This window comes from Wyeomyia smithii, chromosome 3 (assembly GCF_029784165.1).
Source record: "Wyeomyia smithii strain HCP4-BCI-WySm-NY-G18 chromosome 3, ASM2978416v1, whole genome shotgun sequence".
Classification (NCBI taxonomy): domain Eukaryota; kingdom Metazoa; phylum Arthropoda; class Insecta; order Diptera; family Culicidae; genus Wyeomyia; species Wyeomyia smithii.
This window is the reverse complement of record NC_073696.1, coordinates 115,235,210-115,246,861: the sequence shown is the minus strand read 5'-3', so window position 1 is coordinate 115,246,861 and position 11,652 is coordinate 115,235,210. Positions and strand designations below refer to the sequence as shown.

The 11,652-nt window shown below is 37.8% G+C and overlaps 1 protein-coding gene across 1 annotated transcript; it reads right to left on the bottom strand.

The window, feature by feature from the left end:
• Positions 1-10,445: 10,445 nt before the first annotated feature.
• On the bottom strand, positions 10,446-11,409 carry LOC129733038 (cuticle protein 8-like). Its single transcript, XM_055694582.1, has 2 exons — positions 11,248-11,409; positions 10,446-11,189 (listed from the first exon to the last, which is right to left on the bottom strand). The coding sequence occupies exons 1-2, from the start codon at positions 11,257-11,259 to the stop codon at positions 10,560-10,562; spliced, it is 642 nt and encodes a 213-aa protein (XP_055550557.1). The 5' UTR covers positions 11,260-11,409; the 3' UTR covers positions 10,446-10,559.
• Positions 11,410-11,652: the final 243 nt, after the last annotated feature.

Sequence of the window (11,652 nt, the reverse complement as noted above, 5' to 3'; positions counted from 1 at the left end):
AATGATTCCTAATTTTGAACAATTTAATTCTGAGCAACGCCGAGAACATTAAAAATGTTGTTGAGGCCACATATTTCGTTCTAAGTAGTGGGTTTTAAACAGTCTTTGAATTACGTTTCTTTCCAAATATTTTGAACCACATAATAAATTAATATGAAATAAATTGCTTGTTAGAGACAGCCCGTTCGTATGACAGCTGTTTTGTTCGAATAAGTTATGTAATCTTTGATAGTCTTCGGAGTACCGTCTGCCGGGGTGAGATTAAGCCACGGGGGTGAGATTGAGCCAAACGGGAAATGTTTGTATGTTAAATTACTTGAGATTTTTAGAACCTAATGCCTTAAACTCAATACTGTATGAAACATGACATGTTTATTCACAACTTGAAATAGAATATAGATAATATCAGTGAACTGTGAACTAAATAATGTTTTAAAGTACAGGTGAAAAACATGCGCAAATAACGTTATCCAAAAATGTCCCAGGCAAACCAACCCGATCAAGAAATTACATCAACTTACTGCTCAGATGGTACGTTAGGATGTCGTCTCCAACGTGTTGAGGAAAGATTATGCATTGAACCTGTATTGACTCAGAAAATAATGTTTTTCCAAACTGTACACTTTTCGACCCCTTTTGGGGTGAGATTGTGCCAAGCTATAATGAATGGTACAGTGCGCGCGGAACTCACACTAACGACATATTATATCAGTTTATACCAAAACACTTGCATTGTTTACATAGGGTATGTTGTCTAGCTATGGTATTGATTGAAAAAATGACTAAATGCTTGGACACAGTAAGCTAACAACTGTTGGATAGAAATTTACAAAGATTGAAATTACTTATGGAATGTAACAAAATTTTGCACACCTATTCTATATAAACTAATGACTTTTAAAGCAAGGAAGGAGGGTTGTGGGTATATTTTCAGCGGTTTTGAGATCTCCAATCGAATATACAGTGGTCAATAACATATAATAATTGAAACGAAAAGTCTTCTCAGGCTTTATGTCCTAACGTTTTCCCTTTCTAAGCTACCTGGAGACGTCACTATGTGTTTAGAGACTGTCCATGAGCCACGTTCTCATAACTGGTTACTACAGATATCGATTTGATCCAGTCATACTTTTTTCTATAATTTATATAAAACGTAGTTTCTGGTCAAACCCCTACATCCCCTTAATAGTTCACGTTGTTTATGATCGTCCCTATACTTACTGTTTTATCATGTTATTCACGGAATTATTTGTAGATACACTACTGTTCATTTAACAGGTATCAAATTTAAATTTTTGTTTTTGGCACAATCTCACCCCATAGAAGGGGTGAGATTAGGCCAAAGTTCATTTAATTTTAGCAAAATTTTAGTTTATTGTAACTTGACCATATTTGCGGCAGTCGTTAACTAAGCATTCAAGTGTGCATTAACGTGATTTGGAGCAAACTCATTGCCTAAATGTGTGCATTTTTGGCACAATCTCACCCCGGCAGACGGTACGTCATTTTCCATAATTTTTGAACCACATATCCAATCATTATGAAATTCATTGGTTGAGGGTTTTGGAGGTAACGCGTTAATTTGATTGCAACTTTGTTCAGATCGGTAGTAGTTTCTGAAGCAGTGAAGTTTTGTGATTCTCACATTTTGGTACATAATGGACAAAATTACAATCTGATTACAGGTTGATTAAATTGTGTATTATGGGGTAGTTGGACCTTTCATTTGACCATCCCTGAAAAAGCTGAGTTAGTTCAGCAGGCTTTGTAATATGAGATTTTACATTTTCATAAATAACGGACAAATTTACAGTCCGATTGCAATAAAATTCAATGGGGTATTATGGGGCTACTGGAAGGTTCCATACAATACTAATTTTGAATAACTTTCGAACCATATGTTCAATCATTACGAAATTTATGTTAAGAGTTTTGGAGACAGCACGTTCATTTGACATCAGTTTTATTGAAATTTGTTGTGTGGTTTCTGATATATTGGTATTTCGTGATTTTAACATTTTGATACATAACCTCTAAACTAAAAATCCGATTACAATGAAACTTGATGATGATGATGATGGTCCCACCTCATACCCCTACATCGGTTTGAGCTGGTCGATTTATCTAAGTAAGATATTATATAGAGTCATACAATGTAACCAGTTGACAAATAAATAACGGACTGGTTATTAATACAGACATAGTAACCCTTCAATAGAATACCAATAATTTGAAAATAAATTAAAAAAAAAAAAAGATTTTCCAATAACATCATTGATCCAAGGCTCTCCAGAACGTTTCCAACCCGAAAGTTATCTGGACTTGGTTAGGAATTGAACCTAACATTTGGGAGCGTTAACTAATCAGAATTGGTTCTGGATAACGATCCAGAACTACGAGAGAGATCCTATGTTTCTATAATTCTCGATAACGAGCTCTACAGTCCACAGGCAAACCCAAGCCTTTTCAGTTTTTTCTCCCAACCCTTTGTACTAAATCGTAAAAACAGATAAATGTAGAAAATGAAAATAGCAGCATATATACTATTACAAACCAAAAAGCAACTTATCAACCCGACATGCTTTTTTTTTCAATTTCAGGGATTGAAACCTGATGTATTCAATATCCAGATTGCCTATGTCAGTCTTCGCGCGCGTGGCTCAAACATGTGTAGCCGACTCTTTTTTTTTAACTCTACTATTTAATACCTTATAACTATATTCAAACGAAAATCCATCATCATCAGTAAACATAATAACTCAATCTACCCAATAAATAGGAAAAAAAAATATTTAAATTTTACAATCTTCGTCATTAATTTACAAAAAAATCAATATAATCTGTCTACAAAACAGACTTTTTGTGTGAAATACAAAGCCTTTTAAACTCCGCCATTGTTGCTGAACGTTTAACCTGTCTTGGCATCGAATTGAAAATGTTAATTCCTTTGTACAACAGAGAGTTCTGTGATCTTCCGATTAAAAAATGTGGTGTTCTAGCGTCAATCGCGTTTCTAGTGTTGTACCTATGAAAATCACTTCCTCTATCAATTCGATCACACAAATAGCGAGGCAGCATGTTATTTAAAATTTTGTATAGAAACACCATTGTCAAAAAATAAACTCTTTGCTTCACAGAAAGCCATTGCAATGTGCCCAGCATAAAACTCGAGGAAGTGTATCTATTACATCTCAATATTAATCGCACTACTTTATTTTGTAAGCGCTGCAGTCTCAACATTTGTGTATTATTTGCAAGAAATAGTATGGATGAACAAAAATCTATATGTGGTGAAATGATTGACTTATAAAGACTTATTTTACTACTAACAGTCAATTCATTTTTCAAACGGCACAAGATACCGTATTTTTCGCCATTTTCTTGATGACATTATCTATGTGAGACTTAAAAGTTAACTTGTCATCAATAATAACTCCAAGATACTTTATTTCATTCACACGATCAATCGTCTCACCATCAATTACAATGTTAACGTCTGGTCTGGAGTTGCCAGAAGAAATAATCAAGTACTGTGTTTTACTAATATTTAATTTAAGCTGTTTAAATTTTAACCAATTCGCCAGATAATGTAAATCTTGATTCAAAAGTGCTACAATATCGTTTGGGTTTTTTTGCTGCAATGAACAGAACAGTGTCATCGGCAAATAAATTTATATCGCAAAACCGTAAAACTCGCTTCATGTCATTAATATAAATTATGAACAAAATGGGCCCTAAAACACTTCCTTGCGGTACACCAAGTGTATTAGCCATGGAATCCGATTCAAAATCATTAAAACGAGTCTTCTGAGTTCTAGCACACAAATAGCTTCCAAACCATTTGTATGCTGTCCCTACGATACCAAAGCGCTCCAAAGTTTGTAACAATAAGGGCCTAGAAATTGTTTCAAAAGCGCGTTTTAGATCCAAAAATACGGCAAGAATAGTTTCTTTAGCTTCGATTTTTTCTTTCCATTTTGCTAACACCAGATTTAATGCAGACTTACAAGAGTGCCCCTCTCGATAACCTGATTGCTCTGGGATTAGCAAATCATTACTATTTAAATAATCCATCAGCTGGCCTTTTATAACTAGTTCTAAAATATTCTCTAATGTGTGCAACATATTAATGGGTCGGAACTCTTCGGCTTTATCCGTCCCATTAATCTTGGGGATAGGAACCACAAGCGATTCCTTCCAAACTTCAGGCACGTGCCCCGTTCGCAACGATTCATTAATAAGGTCCAGCAGATCGTGTCCAATGATATGAAAGCAATCTTGTATTACTTTTGCGTTGACATTGTCGATACCAGCCGATCTCTCCAAAGAAAAACAAATATCTTTCAACTCTGCAAAAGTAATTGGATGAAAACCATCAAAGCTACAGTTATTATGGATCGGCTGTATTATTTCGTCAGGCTCATTGACCAAATCAATACTTTGATTGATCGATTGAACACTGTTAACAAAATAACTGTTAAATTAATTTGCAATTACTCGCGCCGATTGTTCTTCTAAGCCACTAAAAGTTATGGATTGCGGGCAACAATCTTTACTTTTCATTAGTTTTTTTAAAATTTTCCATAACTGTTTGCTGTTATTTTGATGTTGATCAATCTTCCGCTGTATATATAGACCGTTCCGATAATTATAAATACACTTACGATCAACCGTCATTTCAAATAACGTGCAGTATTCAACCAAACGTTGGCAGCGTCCTGTTGTTTACATCCAAAAGAAACAGATGCTGCCATTTTTTCTGACATTTAGTGCGAAATTTTGAAAATACGTGGCCTTTCTCCCGAGCAAAGAAAGCGAATTGTGCACAAATGGGGCACCGTGAGTGGTCTTTCTATAAAAAAATTAGCCAGAGAAGAAGGTATAAGTGTCGGAGCAGTTCAAACCGCATTGCGGAAGTATTGTGAAGAGTGCACATTTACTGATGCCCTAAGACGAGGTAGAAAACCCGGGCCTGTTGATCCCACAATGGACAAAAAGGTTAAGGAATACAACAAGCGGCATCCTTCAGTATCAGTACGAGATGTGGCGAGAAAGCTTGGAACCTCGGCGAGTAACGTTATGCGTGCCAAGGGAAGAATGGGTCTGTAGACCCGTTGGAAGCAGAAGCAGCCAAAACGAAATCCAATACAAGCTGAATCTGTGAAACCGAGAGCTCGGAAGCTTTATGACAAACTTCTGACCAAAAAATGGGGTGTGTTATCATGGATGACGAAACCTACATAAAACTGGACTATAAGACTCTGCCAGGACCGCAATTTTATACATCACCGAAGGGAAAGGATGTCCCTGGACCAGTGAAAGCCATTTACACCGAAAAATTCGGCAAGAAGGTAATGGTTTGACAGGCCATTTGTGAATGTGGGAAAATATCTCGTCTATTCATTACGAATGACACAATGAATGGTAAAATTTACGTGAAAGAGTGTTTGCAGAAAAGGTTGTTACCCATGGTTAAGCAGCATAACAATCCTCCAATCTTTTGGCCCGATCTTGCTTCCTGCCATCACTCTAAGGATGCACTGGGGTGGTATAAAACAAATAATGTCACATGTGTCCCAAAGGAGATGAATCCTCCAAACTGTCCTGAAATTCGCCCAATTGAAAATTTTTGGGCTTTGACCAAGGTAAAGCTGAGGAAATATGTCAAACCAGCGGACAATGTTGAAAAAATTCAAAAAGATTGGCTTAAAGTGGTCAAAATGGTCGGAGAACACACTGTGCAAAAGCTTATGATTAGTGTTAAGAGAAAAGTTAGAGAACTCGCGTATCCTACGAAAAATAATCCCAACTTGAATTGAAACTGGAAAGAAAACACTTATTATCTATATTTCAGAATAAAGTGACCCGAAAAATCCTGTATTTTTGGTTTTATTCAAGAAAGAAGATGTATTTATAATTTTCGGAACAGTCTTTATTCACACCGTGCCTTTTTCAAGGACCGTGAATACATGTTACGCGCCGCGGTGTATCTATTCCAATCATCAGTACTGTTACTTCTGTAAAACAACTTGTACTTCCTATCTCTTTTTCATTTTAAACGCAGAAGATCTAAAGAGTACCAGCTGTTTGCATTATGCAAATTACCATGTTTTTCAAAAACTAAACTATTGGTATATTCTTTCAGCGTGTTGGTAAGAACAGCTGCTTTATTGTCCAAATCACCAGCTATTGGTTGAAAATCCAAGCTTCTCGAAACAAGTTGAGACACTGCTTGCTTCAAATATCTATTCCAGCACTTTATCTTTACTTTATCATCACGGTTTTGGTCATTCTCAATAAAAACCCAAATTGTCTCATGCTCTGTAATTTTGTAATCGGCCTCTGTAAAAGAATGAACATTATCAAAATTTGAAAACACGTGATCTATTAATGTACGAGAACGTCTGGAAATTCTTGTATATTGACAAACCGTTTGTCTCAAATTGAAAAAATTTGCTAATTGCTTCAATTGATTCGAATTTGGTTCATTAAGCCAATTAATATTAAAATCACCAGCAATAACATTTAATTTATTCAAATCTACAAAATCTCCCACCAGTTATCTAAAATTTCCAAAAACCGCTGGTCACTTGAACTGGGGGAATGGTATACAATTCCAAAATTTCCCATCGTCATGCCTTTTTCAACTGATATACCCAGGAACCAATTGTTTTAAACACATTCGTTCAACCGAGTGTTGAATTTAATAGATTCCTTGGCGTAAATAGCAACCCCTCCTGTATGTCTGGAGTGTGACAGGCAAAAAGCAACTTTATAACCCGGAATGTTAAATTGATCAAAAGCATCAGCTTCAACTATATGAGTATCAGCTAGCAACACTAACATCGGACGTGTTGTTTCTACAAGATGCCGCAAAGCGGCATAATTTGTAGATAAACCAGCAATATTTAGGTAAACTATCTCTTACTTCCTCTCACATTGCATTTTCTTCAGTTGCTATTTACTTAACAACATGTTGCTTCTTCTTTTTTCAAACAGTCTCCGATATACCGGACACTTTGTACTAAATGCTGGATGTTTTACGTCCAAGTTCAAATTAAATTCTTTATTAGATTTCAAACAATTTACGCAATTAAAATCAGTCGAAGAGCATTCCGATGTTTTATGTTGTCCGCTACACTTAGAGCACGTTTCAGTATTAACACATTCTGTGCTTTTGTGTCCAAATTCTCCACATTTGAAGCAACGTAGAACATTAACGGGCTTTGAACCGAACACCTATCCCACCCAATGTTTACTTTACCAGCAGTCATCAAGTGGTTAAAAGTGTCCTTATCAACTTCAATAATTGTGTTATACTTATTATATTTGAAGCTTGAATTTACAAGTTGCGCAATAACTTTGACATCATTAATACCGAGGTCATTATTTTGACTTTTTAACAAGTCAATAAAGACTTCGGGGGAATATTGATCACTCATTCCCACAATTTTCAACTTAGGCTTCGCGTTTGTAGGAATAACAGCATTATATTTTTCACCTAAATTGCTTTCAATATCCTTTTTCACGATCTCAATGTTATCCTCTATTGCACACTCAGCAATTATCGAACCTGCTTTGCCGTTTCTAAAGTTTCTAATTTTGTGTATTTTCGGATCTAAATTGTTTTTCAAAAAAATTCTAGTATCTTCACTAGATTGAGAAGACTCGACTGGTTTAATCACAATAACCGGCCGAGTCTTACGATTTTCCACACGCTTTAATTTATTTGCATTCCCACTCGACCCCGCCAAAACGTTGGCGTATGTCAAAGCATTTTCAGAAATAAAAACCTCGTCATTTTGCTTAACCGCATCATCTATTGGTTCGTCACGCTTATTCTTGTTGGGAATAGAGTCCGACTCAGAGTGAATCGTTCTCTCAGTTCTAGACCTTTTTCTGCTCATTGCAGCATGTTTATCCCGATCATTATTATTACCAATTAAATTCATTTCAAAATCATCCAGCTTATTGGCAACATTGGCTTCAATGTTTGCCATACTCTCACGAAGAAAGTTGCTGATCGATTTTAAAATATTTTCAATTCCATTAGCAATCGCGCTGTTTATCTCGGTTTTGATTCCGCTTTGAGTATCTGTGAGCGACTGAGACAAAGATAACAATACACTCTTGATCTCCGTCAGCTCACTACTCATAGCATCATCTTTCCCGCCGTCTTCTTGGGCCGATAAACATGAAGCACATTTGAATACAATATTTTCATTATCGTTAACGACTTTCGCCGCTATTTTAGTGAGCGGCGTACAAACTCGATGAAACCGAGATTTGCACTTGCCCACACAAACTACGGGATCGTCGCTAACACGAACTAAATTACCACACTTTGCACAGTCCATACTAAACAAACAAACAACCTCCGGCCGGACTCGTCCAGCAGCAACGACAAAGGCTAAAGGCAACGAACAATGCAATAATATAACAATGAATGTTTCAACCAGAAGCCGTAGCGTCTATGTGATATAGACGCGATGATCGGCGCTGACACAAATTAAATCAATAAAAAAAAAAACGAATAAATCGAAAGCATGCAAATACACTTCTACTTATCCGTTTATATTTCCAATTTGGCCGTCGGATCACTAGCACTAGATCACCTAAAGCACTTGATTTCACACAAAAAAAGCGTTTTTATATAGACACTAGTGGTACACAAGCTACCATGATGGGGTCTTATGGGACAACTAGACCTTTCATTTGCAATTAATTTCATGAAAATCGGTCCAGCCATCTCTGAGAAAAGTGAGTGAGAAAAAAAAGTTGCATATACACACACATACACACATACACACATACATACATACATACAGAAAATGCTCAGTTCATCGAACTGAGTCGAGTGATATGTGACATTCCGCTATTGGGACCACTTTTATACCTTTGGTTTTGCCAGTGATTGCTATACCTTTCTAGGAGAAAGGCAAAAAACGAAACTTTATAGCAGAAAGCCAGAACCAAGTTTTTTTTTGTTCTTTTTGGAGCCCAAATAATCCTAAATTCATCGGAAGTCGACTGGTTTTGTTTCCACTTGGCGCATTGCATTTCAAATGCATAGGGAGATTTGTATGGAAAAAATCAACTTTTTTGCATTTTCCATTCTTAAGAGCTCAAATGGCTCGAACCATAAGACGAAAATCGAAGGTTTTCTGATGCCCAACAACTTGGCCGAAGACACTAAAGAGCTAGGGTGTCCCAAAAAAATACTAGAGCTGTTCAAAGTTGTGTATGTTGAAATTTATGTTGCAAATCATTTTTTCTGCCAACACTGCCAGTGTACCGGCGTCAGTCAGATTTCCATCAGAAGTAACCTCTGGAACACGTTGAGAACTCAAATTAGCAATGTGAATCAATTTTATGTAGAAGCAAAGTGACGCTCACTTAGGTTAAAAATATCACTGACCGATTTACACTCGCTAATAGATTATGTGCGATTAATACCTTTTTTTGGAATTTACGTTCAAAGATCGATCAGTTTATTCGATTAATCTTCGTTCCTTCGCTTAACACGTGTCGACTTATGTAGTGAATTCAGACTACGCCTTACTGTAAAAGAGTTTCGGGTAGCCACGAGCCCGCCGAATCCTTGGACAACTGGCCCTAAAAGCGAAGGAGGATCCGCTACCCCGGCACACCACGTTGCCGCCATTGCATTGGAAACTCGATATGTCAGCGTGCTAGGAATAGCCAGAGCAGCAATCGAGTTTATTGCTCTATCTAAACAGCTGGCACGTACCGTGAGCAGAAAATTGACCCGCCATCGCCCACACCAACCACACCCACACACATCCTAGATAAGCAATTGAAATCCTTTAGAAATTAAATTAACCGACTTTTATAGTTTGATAGTGAAACGAAACCATCTATATAGGAACCCAACAGTTGTCGCACACTTTCTTGCTCATAACTCATCCTATCACCCAGGAGCAAGACCCGGCGATATAAGATCCATGATCTTTTGCTCTGTGACCTTTCTCGGGAGTGCTGTCTGCCCAGTTAGTAAAAAAATTTGGTTAACAGCTTACTAACAAAACACTGATAGAAAAATATTTTGTCAGCAGTTAGCAGATTAAGGGAAACCAAAGTTGATGCGAGCAGTGGATTATTTCTTCGCTAGCCACTTCCAAAAAAAAAAAACCAGAAAAAATGGCAATGTAATTTAGTGGAAAATTTAACGTAAGTTGACATTCGGGAAATTTCTATCACTATGAAGAAATTCGGTTAATGCCAAGGCACAGTGTGCCTTCATGCAGTACACCAAAAGAGCTGCTAATCCTTGATCCTCGAGATAACTAATCCTTGGTGACAAGTTACTTATTATCAAATAAGCACATTCACAGGCCAAGTTCCGCTCCGTGAGGCAATCGTATATTTGATCAAGTTCAGGGACTACCCGGATACCTACCGAGACCGTGGAAGCCGAACGACAATTTAATTTATTTAATTTATTTACACATTTAAAAGACACTTTTCATAAAATTATTATACTTCACAAACACAGGACCTTCGTTGATTAGTAAGACATTTTTGCTACCGATTACTATTTAGTAATGATGACTGTAATGGCTGGGAGCCTCGCTGTGGTAGGCGATTGGGGCAACATGCGAGATGGTGGCATGCGACACTGGGGCAACATGGTGGGTACTGTGCGCGATTGGTTCAGCATGATGAGAGATGGTTGCATGGGACACCGGAGCATGGATAGCCTGAACGGGTTGAGCAATGATTTTGTGCACCGGCTGAGCGATCACTTTGTGCACAGGCTGGGCAATTTTAACGTGAGACGGTTCGCGACGGACTACGGCGTTGAATCCGGAATGGTGATCGGCATGGTAGTCAACAACACGATGATGGCCATCGGAATCCAACAAACTGTATTGTCCGTGCACTTCGTCTCCTTGGCGGGTTTCGTGTTGGCTCTTGATATCTCCGGTGTGTTCATCATGAACAGAGTAGGAAAATTCGTAGTGGGCTGGGGCATGATGCTCAACTTCCTTCACAATGGCATGATGGACTGGAGCAGCGTGGATGGCAGCCACGTGGTGCACTGGAGCGGCGTGGATTGCGTGGATCGGGGCAGCATGATGCGTGATACTTTGGTGGGATGAAGCATATCCATGATCTGGGATCACTCCAGCGCTGACTGCAGCTAACACGGTTGCGAGAATAATGAACTGTTGAAAATAATAATTGTTAGCAATTTATACCCTATCAACTCAGAAATAAATTTACTTTGAAAGCCATTGCTACGTTATTCTGTCCGTTCCTCTCCTGAGTCGAGAATGGTTTCGGAACGGTTTAACATCTGTTTTTATACTGTATCAATTTTAACTGATTGTGATTGTGCACCAAGGCGACCTTGGGGGTGTGTTCGACTTTCTTTCAGGTATCAAAATCATACAACAAAATAAATCCGAAGGAGTCAATGCCCCCGCCTTCTCTCTAAACTCCGTTACCTTACCATTTTTTCAGTTTGGACGCGATTAACTGTCTGGTCAGAGAACTCTCATCGACTACATGATGGTTGACCTTAAACTAGTTTTTTATTTGTAAATTGGCAAAAGTTGCTCTGCCATTCTTGAGCGGCGACACGAAACAATTTAGCAAGCCAACGAATTAAATTGACCAGGCTTTACG